Source organism: Tyto alba, unplaced genomic scaffold (assembly GCF_018691265.1).
Source record: "Tyto alba isolate M040663 unplaced genomic scaffold, T.alba_DEE_v4.0 Super-Scaffold_1, whole genome shotgun sequence".
In the NCBI taxonomy this organism is placed as follows: Eukaryota; Metazoa; Chordata; class Aves; order Strigiformes; family Tytonidae; genus Tyto; species Tyto alba.
The window spans coordinates 10,095,501-10,115,552 of record NW_024881261.1 but is presented as its reverse complement, the minus strand read 5'-3'; the positions used below and the strand labels follow the sequence as shown (position 1 = coordinate 10,115,552).

Genomic DNA, 20,052 nt, shown 5'->3' with positions numbered 1-20,052 from the left:
AAGTTCCTCCACACACTTTTTATTAGCCAGACCCATTGTTCAGAGATTTTGATACATGGCTTTCATCAGATAGCATATGATGAAAACGAATATGAAGATGATTTTCATATACTCAGTTCTCATTTCATAGACAAAAGAAATGCAATCTATTTCATTCATTTGGACATCAGCAACGTGTATGAGAGTGCCATGAGGAAAATTATTAATAAAAACAAGGATCTATGATGGAATTTTAAGGTGAGTGTGGAACAAATTAAAGTAGAAAAAGCAATGGATATTTTTCAGGAAGGATTGAACAGGAGGAAGTTTACCAGAATTCTTCAGAGTATGTTTAAACAGAACTAGTTTAATATTTTCATTAAGTATCTTTGCTCTGAAGTAGGAATGTTGGGGGTGATATTAAAAGAGGTAATAGAAATGAGACTAAATTCAGCAATGTAGAGGTTAATATACATAGGGAGTAGTCATAAAAATTTCAGCTATAAGAGCTCATCACCTGGAAATGCTAAGAAAGTGTTCATATGTAGGCTGACCACAGAAAGGTGGTGAGATGCCAAAGTAACACGGCCATGAGAAAGGTAAATGCAGTCCAAAGCAAAAGCAAGAGACTTTTGAGCAGGCATTGAGAAGTGTGTGTCCTATGTACCAGGTTCCAGCAAGACCTCATCAAGAACTTACGTACTCTTACAGTCATTCCTGTTTAAGGAACATGCACTCAGCCTGTAACAGCTGCAGTGAAAGACTGAGAGATTACAAGAATTTGGCTTGCTTAGCCTAGGAAAATAAAGGCAGAGAGAAGAAAATGCTATCTGTTTGTAAACAACTCAGAAAGGTAATCATGCAGGGAGAAGAACTTTTTAAACTAAAGGGCATTGTTGGCACAAAACACAATAGTAATAAAGTGGACAGAAATAAATGTAGAATAGAAATTAGAGGCAGCAGATTATAAAATACTGTGCCGAAATTGCAGGAGCTGGGAATCATTGGCCCAGGAGGCGCCTTCCAGTCCTACTTCCAGGGGGTTGTCATTATTGAAGGTTTTATACTTTGACATCTCAAGTGTATAAGTTTTTAAACTGCCATGGGGAAGCTCTAGAAACTCACATTTATTAATAGCTTGATAGCTGATATGACACTATAAATAAATTAATAAATCAGAATCTACTGAGAATTCCCTAGCAATCTTCCCTTTCCAAGCAGAAGAATGCATTATCAGTAACTCACAGTCTTTCACATGATGGAAGAAAATAGAAACCTGCATTAGCAGAATAGTACAAATTTTTGCTCTGTTGGTATTATTTTTTAATTGTCGGTAGAACATTCTTTGAAAGACTCTAAGGTACTCACACAAGTCATGTTAAAGTGTCTATGATTATAACTTCACAGCACATTAAGAGCACAATTCAGGGTTGGGATTTTTAGGTTTCTATTCTTCATGTGGCCAGAATTAGAACTGCTCTTCTGGGGTTAATTTCCCATACTTTCACGCAGATCATTGGAAGTGCCTGATGACAGCACCTGAAGATCTGTTCTTGCACCTTTCTCTCCAGTTACTGTGCTATATACAGATCATTTTTGTTACATATGTGGCAATAAGAACACAGTTTTTTATATTTGTAGTCCTTACCCATCAGACACAAATGTTTGTGTGAGCTGCTCTTAAACTTGTTAACAGATCGATTCAACCCCTTACCTCACTGACAAGCTTGTTAACACTTTGGGCTTGTTTAAGGACTAAGTTATCTTCAGCCGTTAGGGAGTGAAAGTGAGCTGCACCTTTCATCTTGGAAAGATCTTTCTTGTACTTTATCTGAAAAGAAGTAGGAAAAATTATAAAATAGATGTCTACCATTTTCACCATTTCTATTTAGACTGGCTTCATGAATTGGGATAAGATTTTTCCTATTCTTGCTTTGATAAGCAAATAGAACTTGCTAAGTTGAAACACAGCAAATTGTTACTTCCCGAAATAGACCACATATAAAATCACAGCCCTAACAACCCCTGTCAAGCCACTTCACTAGACAGCATTTTTTTTAATCCATTTTTTACATAGATTGAACAGCACTGGTGGCTGTTCATAGCTTGAACAGATAAATAGCAGATTCTTGGCTAGTGACTGGTTGGAGCTTGTGTGCTCTTCTAATACTGAAGATAATTCTCAGTAATTTAATTTTAGACTTTTGGAGAATTACAGATAGTCATCAAGTGCTCTGTGAACTTTTCCTTTCATAGAAACCAGCTTTTTAAAAAAGCTGTATCTTTTTGCACTTATAATGTTTTTAAGAGAATTATATTTCACTACCAAACCAAGATTGAAATAAAGGATCTGTTAATTTAATTTAGGCATCAGGTTGTTAACTGAAATTGAGCTTGGATGGGTGAAGAGAAATAATATTTATATTTGCCTTCTGCCAAACTTTGTCCAGCAACAACCCTGTTGGAAATATATTTCAATATTTTTTGCACACAAGTAGATGCTTATGTGCTTCATCTTATGTTACTGCTTCAAAAATCAGATTCATAATGCACAAAATAACAAATTATTTTAAACATGTTGAAGTACAAAGTGTTTGGGGTTTTTATTTTCCAAGTCTACACAATTTCTCAGGCTTTAAAGATATGAAGCAGCTTGATAAGCACTCTAGTGTGTAAATGTTGCTTACATGAACCAACCCTTCTCCACATTCCAGGTATTACAAATTAATAAGGGAACTACTAATCATTAGCATTTTGCAAACCTACGAAACTGACATCATTATCTTGAAAGGTTAAATATTCCCTGTTTAAACAGAGGATCACTGAGTTTCTCATCAAAATAGGGACTTGGCACTGAAGGTTTCAGGTTTTTTATATTCTCTCAGCCATAGGCTCAGGTAATAGAGTATGACGATTCTTTCACTCCAGTTTACTGCTAGTGTCTAGTCCAGGCTAGTACAAGCTGAAGACTCAACCATCCATTAACTCCCCAGAAAACAGACAGAGCCCAGCAGCTCAGACAGCCCCATAAGGGATAGGTGTCCACACTATGAAGGTTGTCACTCGCAGGAACACTTCACAGCAGCCACAGGGTAGTGACCTACAGACTGACCCATTTTTTGTCACTACTAGAAATGGTCTCCTCAGATAGGACTGAGGCTCTTTAATCAATGGACCACATGCAAGAACCACAAATCAGCACCTCTTTTGCAGATTCTTTAGCTTAACCACCCAAAACTAAAAATCCTCAGCCTACAAATAAGCTCAGTCTTGTGAAGTGACAGTGTTGTACTCTATAGTTCCTTTTCCTCCATATGACTTGCTTTGCGCTAGAGGCATGATATATCAAAATATCAAAACCAGTTCAGCTCATTCATCCTCTATTTATTCACTACTGGGAATACCACTGCAGTCCACAGGATGATTAAGTCAGTTGAAGGTTTCATTAATAATACAGGTGCAGATTTGCCAGGAGGGTTAACCTAACAGTAGGGATCCCTGTTAGTTGCTACATCCATCTCCTCCCTCATGCAAGTTGGAGCTGTGTCCCCTTCTATTAATGGATATTATTAATCCCCTGATCCACCCAGTTCCCAGCAACGCAGTGAAATGTCGTTGTTTACTTCTCAAGTGTAATTTTAGTATTGTCCTCCCAGGCACTGCTTTGACAAACTGCTGGTTATAATTGTTTATGAATTGTATTGATTCAGGTTTCATACTTACATCACTTGCCAACTCATTTGCTTTCTTGGCATTTTGATAAGCTGGAGTGATCATAGCAGGAAAGCTTCCTTTCCCTTTCCGTTCTTCATACCCATCCATATAATCCTGAAGAAAATTCAGAATGTTTACTCGTCATACACGAGCATGCGGGCCCATGGGTGATTTCACAAAGCCCAATATTCCTTGTTAGTAGAAAAGTCCTTTCCTTCATTTTATTTTATTTTTTATGAAAAAGAGATTAAAGTAACAAACTGTAAGAATAATATCACCCATTAAATTAACTGTGCCTGTAAAATTATTTGTGTTGCATTGCAAGAGAAATTTAGGTAGAAATCAGCTGTGGTCAAGATAGGATTCAATTATACAATGATATACATCCTATCAATCTCACTTCATTTCTTACAGATATGATAGCTGCTAGCCCCTCTCTTTGTCAATATATGTTTCCCTGGAAAACTATAAAAATATCTAATGGTTTAAGCAGCCAGGAGATTTGCTTAAACTTTACAAGTTCAGCATAGGGTCAGCCTTCCTCTGTGATGTGACAGAAGTCTTTTGGTAACTCCATGGCCATTTCTCCCATTATAACTGATTAAAATAATCTCTCTCTAGTGTAATGATGTATTTTGAAGATGGATTCATTAATAAAACATAAATATCTAGACATTAAAGTGGCAAATTCCTTAGGGAACAAAATCACAAAATTCCATTTGCTTGGTTTAAAAAAATAATTGTTTCAGAGTTAATAGTAGTAAATCTATCCATAGATCAGTTAATGTGTAAATGCTTGACAATTTGAAAAGCCTTTTGACAAAATACTGGAGCTTTTTAAAGAACAGTATTACACAATGACCATCCCAAAGCTTTCTTTGGCAAGATCTGGGAAGAATATGGTAAGTATACAAACAAGTAAGATATAGCATAATGTGTCTTCTTTGTAATATTTTGTAAATCCTTTGTAGTAAAGAGCCAGTTCAAGTGAAAAAATAATGTGTGGCATGTCAAGAATGTCATGGAGAGCACAGATAGAAAGGACTATAAATATTTGGAGTACCTCTCTTGTGACTTCACAATGCAAAACAATCCATTGTTACTCATTTTGTGCACCATCAATGCCACATTATAAGATAGGTCGTATCATTCATATCATAAGTTTATAAACAATATAATGTAATTATAGTTACTGCATCTATATAACTCTATAAACAGGCACAGAAAAGAAAAAATATCCTTGACTAATCAGCTGAGTTAATTTTTTAAAATGCCATTCATGATTAAATTCTTCAGACTAACTTGCCATTTTATTTTTCTTCTTTCTCAAATACATTTTTAGATGATTTCTAATATTGCTCATATTACAAAACAGTATTTTCAAAGTTCCAGATAATTAATTTTAGCCACTTCTAAGATTTTTAAACATGAACAAAACAAGTGGTCAGCACACGGGAATTTTACAGTAAGATTCCTTAAACTGTCTCATTTTACATATATACATATATATAGATGTAGTTGTATGATGTACCCTTATGATCTCAACAGTTAGAAATCTAATCCCTTTACCCATGTTAAGTCACACTTCACTCAGAAAGATCCATTAATTTCAGTAGCTCTATTTTTTTTGAATAAAAATATCAGAATCTAATCTGCGAAGACTAAAACTCAAATTAAATTTGAAGTCTGTGACTGAAGTTTCAAAGATACTTTCAAAGAAAAAAAAACTTAAACTAATTGTAAAGATATCAGAATTCCTCTGCTTGAAAATGCAATTAGTGTTTTTTCAAATTAATTTTAATTGTTTATTCTTACTAAAACTTGTAGTAGTTCAGAAGACAGAAACTAACTGAGGGCTTCAATGCTACATATTCTGAACTCATATTCTTCAAGGATGGTTTCCTTTTCACACATTACAAGATGTAGGTTTGGACAGAAGATGTGAAGAAACATAAAAATCCCAAATGTCTTAGGACAATATATTCCCTTTTCCTTTATTTCTCCAGTGTATATGGGTCTCGTGAGGAGCTAGGATGAAAAATCAAAGACTAACCATACGGTTTTGTTTATACAAAACCACTATTCAATTCCTTTCAAATTCCCTTTAGCTGTATTCAGTTCTATTTAGCTGTACTATTTCCCTAACTTAATTGGAATAAAGTTTTGGATGCATTTTGGGAAACCAGAAAAATAATTGCATTCTCTTAAAAATTAAATAAAAGCAAAAGGAATGCTACAAACCAAAACAGAACTAAAGCTTATTTGGTTCCACAAATGCAGAATTACAACTTCTCAAGCTTACAATACCACTTCTGTAGAAGAACTGAAATCTAAGAGCTAGTGTGTGATCTTCGATGCCACTTGCATGTATTTAGAGATGCAAAGCTGCTAAAATTCCTAAAAATACTGTCAGGGAAAAGATGCTTATCTACTAACTTTCTACCATTTCACAACCCTTTCATTTTTTCTCTTAACTTGATTTACATTTTCTTTCTCCTGGTATGTGAAAGTTTCCACAAGCAAACACATTTCAGTGCGATATGTAACAACACCACAAAAGAAATGTGTGGGGCATACATGTGCACAGACAAAATTTGCCAAGGTAAGGTTTACCTTTTGGAATGACCCTACTGTAAGGATCATGCAGTGACAGTGCACACATCTCTCGTAGTCTCATCTTGTAAGCGCCAATGTCAAATATATTACACATTCAGAGCATGGTGCTGTTGCACACCCACTTTTCCTTTGAGACCTTGCTTTCTCATACAGGAAAGCAAAGTGAAAATAGGCCTCACTGCAGTTTCTAAAGTCTTGAGCAAACAACCATAGTAATGATCCACATCAACATGGGTATTTCTTGGATGTTGCATACCTGGCTGTATTGATCTACATTTTCTCTTGCAAAAGTAACATCTGTTCCAGCTGTATGGCTGGCTCTTCCCTTGATCTCTTGTTCATATCTTTGATGATACTTTACCTAACAGGGAAAAAGAAAAGGGAAAGAATCATCCAGATTAATTTAGTCTGGTACACAGCTGTTGCACAATAAATAAAAATCAATGACATGTACATGTTGACAATAAATGATTGTCAAAATTCCTATTGTCACCAATCCATGAAATCAAATATGCCACATGAAGATTTAAAAAGAAAAATAGTGGCCTACTTTTAAATAATGCACTGGGAACATGGGACTTGCCATTTCAACCCAGACCATTAGGTTCATTGTGCTCAGTACCACCTGCTTGTCAGTGGCTAATCCCTGATGCTCCATCAGGTTAAAAAAACAGAACTGATTGTAATGTAAATTCATGGTTACTACAGAGCACTTCTTTTACCACAGGGTCATCTGAACACCATTAATAAATGGGCTTGTTTCTGAAAGATGCTGATCTCCCCAGTGATCAAGGGAATTTTAGGCAATCAACCTTCAAGTTTAGACCAAGATTTGCACTACCTTTGCTGATGTCAAAATAATGCCTGTAACCTGATGCTGCCCTTTAATCATCATGTGTGTTTGCTGACACAAATAAAGGGTTTTCCACAGATCAAAGGCAAACAAAAACATTCAAATGTTTTAGAGTCAGTTGCTTTTGCCTTCAAAATTACAGATCTCTTCTTACTTTCCTCAATGACTCTTAATAATGTTTTAAATTCTCTTCCATTGAGTTAACACAATGTTATCTTCAACAAAAAGATCTTTCCTTTCAGTCTCCAATGACAAAACACAATTAACTGTACATTTTGAAGCAAAACTAATGTCCTTTTACAATATTTTTTTAAGAATACGGGGGTGCTGTACACCAAGGAGTTTAAAAAAAACAAAACAGTAAGGAGAGCAAAATGAGTGGAATAGAGAGCTACATTTTATAAATCTACACTTATGTCAAATATATGCATGTGTTTGTGTGTGTATATATACTTTATATATATAATTGCTATTCAAGAAGCTAGTTTCTTGCATTCATAAAGGCCTCATCCTGCAATAGCAGAAAAGAAGGAATTGGAAAATGAACTGTAAGGAACCACTGGGAGCATGGAAAGTCACGGCAAAGCAGAGCTCTGCAAACACAGCCCTTCCCTGATACAAGGTCACCCAGAAATACTGTAGCTGTGTAAATCAGAGCTGTGCTTCAGCCCCTCTAACTCATACTGAATTGGGCAGGCTGAAATCGAAAACCTCCAGCTGACTCCTTATTGTCTTCCTTCTCAGTTGTATGGAACAGGAGGCTGGATAAATTTTGCCCACAAAAATTTAGAGTGTTGATTCACAATTTTCTCTTTGTGCATAAGACTCAAATTTGTCCCTGCAAAAGACAACCACTTGAAAATCTGTGTATGAAGGGCACTGATAACATAATTCCACAATGCTCATGGAATTTCTGCTGGTAAACATTTTAATCCAAAAACTCTGAGACAATTTATTCTTTTCTTCCTCAGAAGAGATTTTGCTTTGGATACTTACATCACTGGCTAATTCATTTGCTCTCTTGGCTATTTCATAAGCTGGAGTGATCATAGCAGGAAAGCTGCCTTTCCCTTTCCGTTCTTCAAAGTCTTCTGTGTATTTCAACTGTAAAAATTCAAGACAATTCAGGGGCAATTAGATAAAATGTATCTTTGATTGCACACATAATCAATTCTTAAAGTTGCAAAGCCAAGCATTCAATGGCTGTCATCTGCCAAAAGGAAGTTGAACCATGAAGTCTGAATCTTTACAATGTAGTCTTTAACTACGTGATCACGTATCTTCTGCAGGAGCTCTGTGTCTCATTCAGGGTACAGTATGGATCACAGTTGTTTAAAGAAAATAATAAACTTGTCTGAAAGATGCGTGCTCTATTTATGTTAGAGTCAGGCAGCTTCCTTCCTTACTTTGCATGGCACCCAGCTGTTGGGTATAGAACAGACTAGTTCTTGGCCTTCAGTTCCAACAGCCAGCTAGTCCCTAAAATGGCCTAGAACTGAACATGGTCTTTATAACTGGAAGTATTAAATACTTAATGATGAAATGTGTCTGCCTTTAAAATATTAATTCTTTACTTTTCTTTACGTTCATATTTTTAAGAGATTTATAAATGTCCTAAGATCCACTCGCAGAGTCAAAACCAGGTCAACCTATTTCGTTTCACGTACATCACTTGCAAGCTGTCCTCCAACCTTTGCATGAAGTATATCTGGAGTGTCTACAACAGAGGTGAACTTTGAAACTCTCTCTTCATGTCCCCGCTTATATTCTACCTAAGGGAGAAAACATATAAAATACATATTACACACAATAAGCAGCAAATATGCATTTACTGTATGTCATGACACACCCCACTGTGCAGTCAAGCTATCAGTATATTTAAGGCACAATTCACATAGGTCAGAAGCAGACAGAAATGGACCCAGACAGTCAAATTTTCAAATGATGCTAGATTTATGTGAGTGATAATTTGATTAAAATATCATGAGAATAGTCATTAATGGCCCGATTAAGATCATACTGCAATAACAATTCAGACAGCTTGCAGAAAACAATGCAATATTTTAAAATAATTTTTACAGGATTTATTTTTACTTTATCTTTTTCAGTTGAATCGTTATTCCTATAAATAAGCAATTTTCTGTGCATATATTTAAAGTAGCTTGTAAATGATTTAAATTCAATATTACAGGTATTAAACTTCAAATAATAAAGCAAGCAAAAAATGTCAGGTGTAAATAAATAGATTAATATAGCCATAAATTGAAAATAAAGGTAATGAATTAAATAAACATTTTAGAGTGATTCACAATCTTTTTCAGGTTGTGATAAATTACAGCAAAAGCTGTTATATCTTTCAGGAAATACCAATATTGTCATTTATGATTGTCTTTCCAAGCCAAGTAGTTTGTTAACCCTGTTTCCTGAATCATGTTAAAGTTTTCTCACTTGGTAGAATTAACAGTACAACAAATACTTGTCATAGAACCTACTGTCTAAAGTGAATGGCCCAAACGCAGGATTCTCCAAATTCAGAAGTCTTATTTACAATTAAAAAAACCTGTGACTTACATTACTGCTTAGTTGGGTGGCTCTCTTAGCAACCTGATAACCTGGAGTGATCATAGCGGGAAAGCTGCCTTTGCCTCTCCGTGGCTCATATTCTTCTGTATATTGAAACTAGAAAATGAACATTTTTTGTTTTCTTGTTACAGAACAACCCACTGTAGTTCAATGTGATTCCTCTTTTAATGCCTGCTTCTTAAATGTATGTATCACTTTATTTTAAAGTAAGCAAATTAAAGAACCTACACCTTATAAGTTTGTTAGGTAGAAATATTTCCCACTTATAACAGAAAACATTTCCCATTCATATCAGTTATCCGCTGTTAATCAGCTATGTTGACTGAGTCACTAACCCATTGTTTGGGCATAGACAATCAGTCATAATTTAGCAGTGATTTTCATCAGGCATGGAAACACAGTCAGTGAAAGGTCTACTCTATGGAAAATAAGACATGTTGTCCATCATGAGTTCTGCTCTACGGAGGGAAATAGCACTGCCTGCTAGATCAGGTCACCTCACATATCACCAGTCAGTAGTTGAAGTGCTTCTCAGTTACATAAATACATAAATGCATGATTTCCAGGATGGGCAATAGCACTGTTATGTGACTTTAATCTCTTACACGGTTAAATATTATTACTGACAGAAGTAAATATGTCAGTCTCTCCTTTGGTAACATTATACCAAAGGTTGGCTTTTATGTACTGCAAGTCTTCAGAATATGAGAGACTATGAAAATAAAGTTATTCAAAACATCAGCCCACTTACATCATTCAGAGCCTTCTGTGCATGGGTTATCTTGACCATCTCAGGATCTGGGATGGTTCCAGAGTACCATGATTTTCCTTCTTCATAGGCAGCACAGTAAGCATTCTACAAAACAAAAATTAAATAACTACCAATCTTCATCCTTGTTTTAATACACAAACACCTGATCTGACAGTAAAAAAGGAAACACACAATGTTGTGAGAGTGAAATTTACTCTTTGCAGATGTACAGCACAAGGTCCACACTCCACATACCTTCAGAATGCCAGGGCAGAACTTGTATGACAAGAACTGACATCAAGATGTCAGGATATAGAATCCTGGAGTGAGACTAAAATAACTGAAGTTTCAGTGTCAGTAGAAAGAAGACACATTGAGTATGGCTATACAAGCAGCAGTCCAAACAGCTATCTGTATAGGTACACCCTCATCTTCTAATTCTTGCACCCTAAGTTATATTTGAGCTACGTTGCCTTGAAAAGTTCAGCCAAATGAGAAGCAATGGCTTTTTTAGCATTGAAATGCTGTGAGTAAAACCCTAATGATCAGGACTGCCAAGGCTGATCCTTGGTCTCCTGCAGGCTAGTGGCTTGATGACTTGAGGGATATTTCCTACCTGGGTGGCCAGTTGTTGGGATTTATAGGCAGCTTCAATTTCTCTGGATCTTACGTCCCATTGAAAGACTGATTTGAATTGTTCACCCTCTCCTCGATATTTTATCTAAAAAAAAAAATTACTTGGTATTAGTAGTTTCTTAGTACAGACTAACATATCCCCCCCTTAGGAGAAGAACAAGAAGAGTGACAAACAAGGTGAACAGTCTTAGTCCACAGTGATATGGAGTCTGCATGAACTGCAGAAACAAAAGGAGATAAATGCAAGACAAACATCAAAAACAGTGCAATTCCCACTATAACAAATCCACTTCAGTGCCTGATAGTGTTGGCTGTACCTTAAACTAGTCTAAAGGAAGGCTACTTCCAAAAACACCTCTGGCCCTACTAGGTGACTGACACCATCAGACAGGCAGCTGTGGGCAAATTAGATCAGGGAATTAGTAAGTAGGCTTTTGCTATGTTAGCTTTCAGCTATGTCAGTTCCTTCATCCACCTCACTGTAAAAATCACCAACGCAAATACAACAGAAGCAGAGGAACAATGTGACTGCACAGAACTAAATTTCTGGGTAGCAGCATCAACACTGCTCAGTTTAAGATGATTTACTCTACTCATGATGTTTACCTGCATTTGTGTGCTAGATCTCCAACTGCTACAGACCAGCCTAGTTTTCAGTGCCAACTAATAATTTCACCCTGAAGACACATGTATACGTGATTTGAATGCAGAAACCAAGGGACTATAACAAGCACACTTGATCCACCAAATCTCCACAGCCCACAAGAAAATACCAACCACTTTTTGAGACCTTGCAAAACTCCATATTTTCCTCCTTCTCCTTCTTTAGATCAACACCATTTACACCCTGCTTATGTACAAAAAGGCTACATAGCCTGCAGCTCTATGCCATGCAGAGACTACATATATACTTCCTCCATACCACCCATTCTTGGCAAAGGAGTTTTCATGGAAGAAAAGATTGCATTTAGCCCTAGGATCTAACTCTACCCTCTAATCCACACCCAGCTTCTACCTAAAAGTTCTGCTATTATTGGAGCTGCACATCTGTAAAGGAGCAGCATACTACACCTGAAATCTGGCATGAAGTTCTTAAAAAATAATTTGGTCTTTAGATAATACTTTTGGGGAAAATAATCTATGAGGATTGAAATCCCTATGAAATTTTAAGCAGAACATATCATTGTAATATTAGATGAAAGAACTATTACCTCGTGGGCAATATTCTACTCTCCTATTTCCCTGCACAGTGTCCAAGAAACGTCATGACTGTGTAAATGTAAATGACTACTATATTTACTCATGTGTCATCATCTTCCTACTGTTACTTTTATCATGACAGCATACAGAAATATAATTGAAATCACAGCTCTGTTATACAACTCACTCTACAGATGCAAAAAATAACAGTCCCTGTCCTGAAGAGTGCAAAATCTAAACTGACTGGACAAAAAAATCACTGAGCATGTGTACCATTATTCCCATTTTAGAAAATAAGTGCAGAGGTACAGAGATATGAATGATTTGTCTGCTCACATAGAAATTCTGTGTAGAGGGAGTGAGCTGAATTTTTATCTCCGCATTCAAGTCAGTGTCTCAGCATAAGACTTATGTGATACCATCGTATTAGGACTGAAGAAACATTAAATTTTCTTCATAAAAATAATCTTACCTAAAAAAACCCCAAACTACAGTAGCAAATTAAATCTTTTCCCAAGTTAGCATTATTTTATACAATTACCAATGAAAAAGTTTTCCTGCACTCAAAATTTCTACAGAAGTACTCCCTTTAAGTAAATACTGCAGAATCAGCTTTTTTACTACCCTTAGCATTTTTTTCTCTGGAACAGAACCTCATTATGTGATTGAAAAGGACAGAAGGTGCTTTAGGTGTAAAAAACAAGGGAAAGTGATCTTTGAGCTATAATTTGTCTGGCGTGTATATTCACATACACTGGAAGTATCAGAGTCTCATATCACTGCCTAAAACCAGAAATAGACCCTGCAGTAATCCCAAACTCATTCCTGACCAGATCCGTCACATACAGTTTAAAGTAAGGGCGATAGTCACTGCTGAAATAGGTACTGCCCATGATATTGCACAAACTGATATATAAGAATACTGTATAGGAATGATAAAAGATACAATGTCTGATAAAGGCTATTAATGTACATCAACTTTGTGCAGCTAATGAACATCAGAATGAATTTAGAATGCTATAATCTAAGAAATACAACTTTCTTCTTTTATTTTAATGATGGCTAATCACGTCAAAACACATTGATTTGCCTACTAAATATAGTCATGCAATGAACGGTACTGTTTTAGAGTATAAAAAGACATGACATTCAAGAAAATAGTATTACACATAGAAGTGAGATATCTATCAATTATTGATTCTATATTTCTTATTTAATTAAATTCTTAGAATTTCAAGTTTGAAACATGTATCTGGAAGGAAAACAATGCAAGACAGAAGAGAATGGCATTTGAAAAGAAAGAAGACTTTGAGCACCCCAAGAGGTTTGCCGGGGCACAGCAGCCTCTTAGAGGATAGATCAGTGAAAAGGGCATGGAAAGCTAGTCCATCCCAAACGTGTTAGTGAAACATTTTCAGTAAAACCACACAACGTTCCCTGGACTTCGTGTTTTCTCACCCCTTGTTTGCCACAAATGCTCGACAAACTATTCAGGAGAACTTTTGCCAACATCCCACTGATACAGAATTTATTTGTTGTTTTGTGCTCTTTAGTGTCAGTTTCAGAAGAGAACATAAATCAAGTAGGTCATTTTCGTTTCCAATGGTTGTGTAAACCCCCCTATCGTAGATATTAACTTTACATAGATCTGGGCAGTTTATGCAAACAATGCTTGCATATGGATTATCAGATATGACAGGTGAGAAACTGATAATCCATTTTTTTTTCTGAACGCAGAAGCAAATTCAAATTTAACCTTTCTTTCTCATGACTGAACGCATTATGAAAATTATGATTCAAACCTGGGCTGGGATCTTACTGCTCTAATAGAACACAGGAGGGTAAGTAAAGATTATATATTTATATTTCTAAAATAAGACACAAATATGATATCAAAATGTAAACCAAAGCTAAATACATCTGGCCCTCGAGCTTCTTACCTCACTTACCACTTCCGACAGTTTTTTTGCCTTCATATTTATTGGTGTCTCAAATACGCTTGTGAACGCATTGTTTTTTGGATTATGCCTAAAAAAGGAAAGCGTAAAGGGTATTAGGAATGTATCAGACAACCCACCAGAAAGGTTTTCTCTGAGCACACAAAAACACAATACCAGCCTCCATCCCTCTGTACATAACTTTTCCCCCACTCAGATCTCAGATTACATTCAAGTTATTATTGTATGGAGTAGGTGCCTAGAGCAAAATTAATTTTAATGATCGTCATATCAATGCTGTGCTTCTAATAACAAAAGAGAATAATAGAATAAAAAACAACTGTCATCTCTCCTTTTTCTGCTGACAAATTTGACAGGAATTGATCATTATAAAATAAAAAACTTCCTGGAACAAACCAACTCCAAAATCTGCATTTTATACATTTTCCTGGTGATTAGCTCAACCTTGTTAACTCTTAACCGCTGATGTGGAAAGCACTGAATTTTATAGTTGGGTTTCTTTTCTTCCTACAATACTGAAATGGAACTTAATTTGGTATCTTTTAACACACTGAACAAATGAGAAAGCTTGATATACAGTAACAAGAGTTTCCCATCATTTGCGATTCACGTAAATCCAAAGATATGCATAAAGGCATTAACAATACATAATTTTACATCACACATGCAACCAGACTGAGTCCAAATGGTGATCTTCTATTATGTTAAAATGGTTTGGCATTTTAAACCTTTGTTTAACAAAAAAAAAAAAAAAAAAGGAAGCACACTTACGCTTGACAGTAAGGCTTTTTCTCATGGCTAACAAAGTTGTTTACTGTTAACATCATCTTGCATATTTCGCAGTGAAAACAGGCTTTATGCCATGTCTGGAAGTACCACAAAACAGAAAACAAACAGACATGATTTGTATTTCATTATTTTTCTGTTGAGTTTTAAATCTCAGTATTGATCCTTAACATTAATTTCATCAATTTGAGGAATTCTTCTTCAAATATATGCCTATTATTAACTTATTTCAGTTCTGAACCCAGTTATGAGTACAGAATTTTTGGAACCAAGAGATTTGCACTGTGTTAAAAGTGCCAATCTGTACATTTATTATAGTCCAAAATAATAAAGAAAGAGAACTGACCTGATCTATACAGTTAATCTTCTCAGCAGGGTAAACCCCATAGCCACATCTAGCACACGGCTGCACATTCATCTTGAAATCCACAGAGTGAAAAATATATAGGTTTATACAAAAGGTTCAAAGAGTATGAAAGTGACTTTTTGGCCTGTGCAAAGCACACTCTAGACGCTCCAGTCAGGGCCTTTTGCTGTGGTCAATGGCTCCCATTAAAGCTCTGAATTGAAGTCTGTTGCTCCGTTTGCTGACCTTCTGTTTCAAAGTCAGCTGCAGGCTGGCTTTTAAAGCTGCCAGTTAGTAAGAGCGGTTATTTTGGCAACTGTGTCAGTGCGTAAGGGAGGGTAGCAATATCTTTCTCTAAATAGAAGAATGAACTCACAGAAACAAATCATGTCCATGTGAACATTAGAGTCTGATCATTTCATACTTCAGTTTTGTTGTAAAGCCAGTTGTCATAAGCCCAGGATAAAGAGTAAAGTATATACAGCAGCAGCCGCAATTTATCATAGTCTCTCCTCACCCTGATATACAGCAAGTGACCTCATGGAGGACTAGTCTGGGCGTAGGTATAGCCTCATATTAGAAGAAGGTACCACCAGAGACATGGGCCAGAAATGGCTTTGGAACTTCCTGACCCTTGGTTAGATCTAGAAGAGGTACACCACCATTGTCCCAGCCACATCATTCTTTTTCTCCCTTGGTGCCAGCTCAGTTTCACCTTGTATGTTATGAGTAGCAGAGCAGAGCACACTCATTTCTCGTGTCTTTCTGTTTCATCAACCTATCACTCCATCTCCAGGTATAGGAGGACGCACAGTGAAATGGGCAAAACCTCTTATCTCAAAGAGTTCTAAACAATATGGGTACAAATCCAAACATCTATCTCCTACAGGAAAAACTTCAGAAAGGAACCATTTACTTTTGAATAGAATGAACAAAGAAGCTATTTAACAGTGTTCACAAAGAGTAGGCTGGCATAGATCAGAATATAAAAATTACTTAGGCAAATAATGATAAGGAATTATTATGCCCGATACCAGGATTCAAGCAAGTTATTAGGGTTGTGAAGTCTGCTCTGAACAAAAGAAGGTATTAAATTTTACCAGCTACAAATGGACAGAATTTGAGATTTACATCTCACCTAAGCATAATACATTCAGCTGCAGGGCTCCACAACCCTGGGATATAGCTAAGAGTTATCTCAATCTAAGTAAAAGTCTACTTAGTCATCCCTGTATCTGTACCACTTCCCATGCCCGCAGCAGTCCTGGAATATTGTTAAGCACTTCCCTTTTCTATAAACTACAAACAATTCAATCAAAATAATTTCTGTCTAAACCTTCTGGGTATGCTTAGAGAGCCTCCTATTCATCTCTTCATGGAGTTACACAGTTCTGCTTAACTTATTATTACTACTTTTACTGAATGCTGACAATGTACTGGCACAACATACTGTCAGCAACTGGTGTGCTGAAAATAGAGTCTCTAATCTGAAGAGCAATGGCTATGGCATCAAGTCCTGAAAGCACTTGAGGCCTTTCAAAGTAAGTAATTACTATCAGTATATAAACTCATCTTTTCATATAAAAAAAAAAAATGTTCACGCAACATAATTTCTTGTATTAAAATAACTGCTGAGTCACCACATGTTATTCCTTTCAGGATCAAGAATGATTTTATGTTGACCAAGTTACATCACAATAATATTTACCCTGCTCACACCTGTGAACCAAAATAGTTTGGAAGTCTTCCAGTTCCCTTCTCACATAGTTTTTCATCTTGTTCCCAGACTGTCATTCTGTTTATGCAAGGGTCACAGTGGCCAGGCTGTCCCCTTCCTACTTAGACTGGGCACGCTACCAGCTACTGCCTCTTTGTGTTCATCTACTCCAAGAGTCACCACATTGTAAATTTTCAACATAGTCCTAGTTTTCTTCATGCTATCTGAATCCATGCTAGAGCCCTTGTCTCATAATCTGGCAAGAAAAAAGACACATGACCTGCTCCTGTCCCAGCACAGACAATACATTGCTTAAGGCCCTCCTGAAATGACTTCTGAGAGGTGCTGAAAGCAGGACATCCCTGAACCACACAAAAACATAAAGACTTGGCAACTACAGAACAAAAAATTCATCGAGGAGTCACCTGAACACCAATGATCTGAACAGGACCCCAGCCTGGAGCATCAGTATATATAGCCCATATGCACTGTGCACCCAGACAGCATGCTAGAGGTCCCTGAGAAGAATGAGGCCTTGTGTTCTTTCCAAGAGGCCTGTCAGACAGCTAGAAGCCCTTTATTTCACAGATAAAACTTACTTCATTTCCAGATATACAAAGCCTGTTTGTTTCTTTTCACAGTGTCACATATTATCAGCTTGGCTGGAAGTCAGCAAACATGTTTTCCAATTTCTCCTGCTTCTCCCAAGTTACTGCATGCTCAAGAAGAGAAGCACAGTGAGCCACAATGCCCTATACAGCTACTGTCTTTCCCAGCCATGCTACTTCACTCACATCCATTGTGCATCACTTCTGCTGGAGATTATCGAAGATTTCCCCATTTCTGAGCACCTCAGAACTGTCCTGTTGCATAGCCTGTTCTTCATCACCCTGGAATAAAACTGAGTTGCTAACAGAAAAGAGAGTTTATTGAAAAACAAGCATTGTATGGCCTCATTACAAAATATGCACCGCATTTTGATCATGCAAGGAATTAAATCATAAAACCAGAGCAAGTTTGTTATCTTGACAAATCTTAGCACGACATTTTCTCTTCAGTTAAAAGCTCATTGTGGCTTTTTTCCTCCTTTAGTAAGGCCCCATAAAGGCTTTTTGATATCAGTGAAAATCTTAAAAGGCTTTACTTAACAGTAGAACCTTAATCAATGTGGTTTAAAAGTACTGTAGTTACGTGCAAAGTACAAGGAGATAGTACCTTGAAAGTGCAAATTATTAGGAAGAAACATTGTTACCTCTCCAACCTCCTTAAATTCATTGAACTAACTGCATAGCAAACTGGGAGCATGTCTGCATCCCGAAGCTGAATCTAAAAAGCACACACTAGTTACCCAAAGTAGCCTCCTAACAGATATCCAAGTCAAGGCCACCTTCTCTGTCACTCCTGAATGGCGGCTGTGCCCTTCCAGCCACATGAACGGCCAGAAGCCAGACACCACAAACTATAGGAATCCTATCTTCACTCTGCAAAAAAAAAAGGTGCTGTTTCACTACACAATCTGGGGGTGCTATCCACTGTTAAAAGCTGCCTGTAAAAGTTCAAACACCAGACCAGCCTCATCATAACTTTCTCTGAACCATGTGGTTAATTAGTTACCTGGGCTCAGTGCCTTTTCTCTCATATAACCTTTCCATGGTAATCAAATTTAGCATAGTAGCAAATCCAGCTTGCAAAAATATTGAAAGAAAGCTGGAAAAGATTTATTAACACCAGAATCTCTCAAGATTGAAGACAAACCTCTAAAGGACTGCCTTCCAAACTTCACGGGAACTTTTTACATTTTTGCTGTTTTGGAAACCAAGCAACAACTTTTTACATTTCATGACTAAAAGGAGTTGTGCTTATACTTTCCCTGTGTTGCCAGTGTTGGGAAACGAGAGTGTGGGAATTTTGCAGATGCTTCTAACAGAGCAAGAGAAAGCCAGAGAGGGAGTAGAGAGAAATGGGAAAAAGAACCAACAGGCCAAGACGGCATCACTGTTACAGGGCAGAGAAAAATGGTGACGATGCGGCAAAATTTAAGCTGAAAGATTGAAGAAATGTGTGCAAAGCATGCACAGCATAGCCCATGTGCATACAATGAGATCTCCAGTGTCCAGATATTCCCATTTATCATGTATTATAACCTAAAAAAGACCCACGTTTAAATCTTGTAAAATGTGGCATGTGCGACAGATCATCTCTGCCTGGTTACAGAGAAATCCCACCCAAACATATACACCAAGCTGACTGAGATGCATTATTCTACTGAATTTCATAAAGTTGTGGTTTGCCACATCACACTGTACAGCTCCCATATTCCCTACAGCATATGAAAACCATCCATCCTTTCTTGCAAAATATATAAAATTCTTAACAACTGTCATTTAGGAGGGAACACCTTGCGAGTCGCTCAAATCCTCTATCCTGAAAGTATTCCCACACCTGCCTCCCTGGTCTCAGCAAAGCCCCATCCTTGTTTTCACAGATGTAGTGCAAAACACAGCACACAGTTATTATTCCAGACAGGTACTATTTAGTTGCCTCAAGCCTTCTAGTTTGTACCTGCCATCTACCTTTCAATTTCCCAAAGGCATGCTCCCTCGTCATCATGCAGATGCTTACATGGTAGTTAAACACTTATTTTCTACAATAAAATATCCAGTCAAAGGCTTCATTATTAATGTTTTCAGAGAGTAGAGTGAGTCTCTGGGGATAAGAAAAGGAATGCTATAGGTATCACATTGCTGGATGTTCTCCCTGCCCAGTAATACATACGTCCAGCTGTGCAACATTATACATGAGAAATTTTTCCCTTCCTGACCCTTCCCCAGGTAGCAATCACTCCATGCCCTGAAGCAAGATACTTCCTTCTACTATCTTTTTAATTTCTCCCTTACTCATTACGGAAAACAA

General features: G+C 36.9%; 1 protein-coding gene across 2 annotated transcripts in view; it reads right to left on the bottom strand.

Annotated features, from left to right (window-relative positions):
• The window catches only part of LOC104357889 (nebulin related anchoring protein), a 52,480-nt gene extending 36,986 nt beyond the window's left edge, over positions 1-15,494 (bottom strand). For both annotated transcript variants that reach the window (XM_009963394.3, XM_032988637.2), the window contains exons 1-11: positions 15,423-15,494; positions 15,062-15,156; positions 14,273-14,360; positions 11,113-11,217; positions 10,497-10,601; positions 9,734-9,841; positions 8,830-8,934; positions 8,159-8,266; positions 6,566-6,670; positions 3,703-3,807; positions 1,694-1,810 (exon numbers count right to left, since the gene is read on the bottom strand). In XM_009963394.3, coding sequence (XP_009961696.2) covers positions 1,694-1,810; positions 3,703-3,807; positions 6,566-6,670; positions 8,159-8,266; positions 8,830-8,934; positions 9,734-9,841; positions 10,497-10,601; positions 11,113-11,217; positions 14,273-14,360; positions 15,062-15,156; positions 15,423-15,494 — 1,113 coding nt within the window. The remainder of the gene's footprint in view (positions 1-1,693; positions 1,811-3,702; positions 3,808-6,565; positions 6,671-8,158; positions 8,267-8,829; positions 8,935-9,733; positions 9,842-10,496; positions 10,602-11,112; positions 11,218-14,272; positions 14,361-15,061; positions 15,157-15,422) is intronic.
• Positions 15,495-20,052: the final 4,558 nt, after the last annotated feature.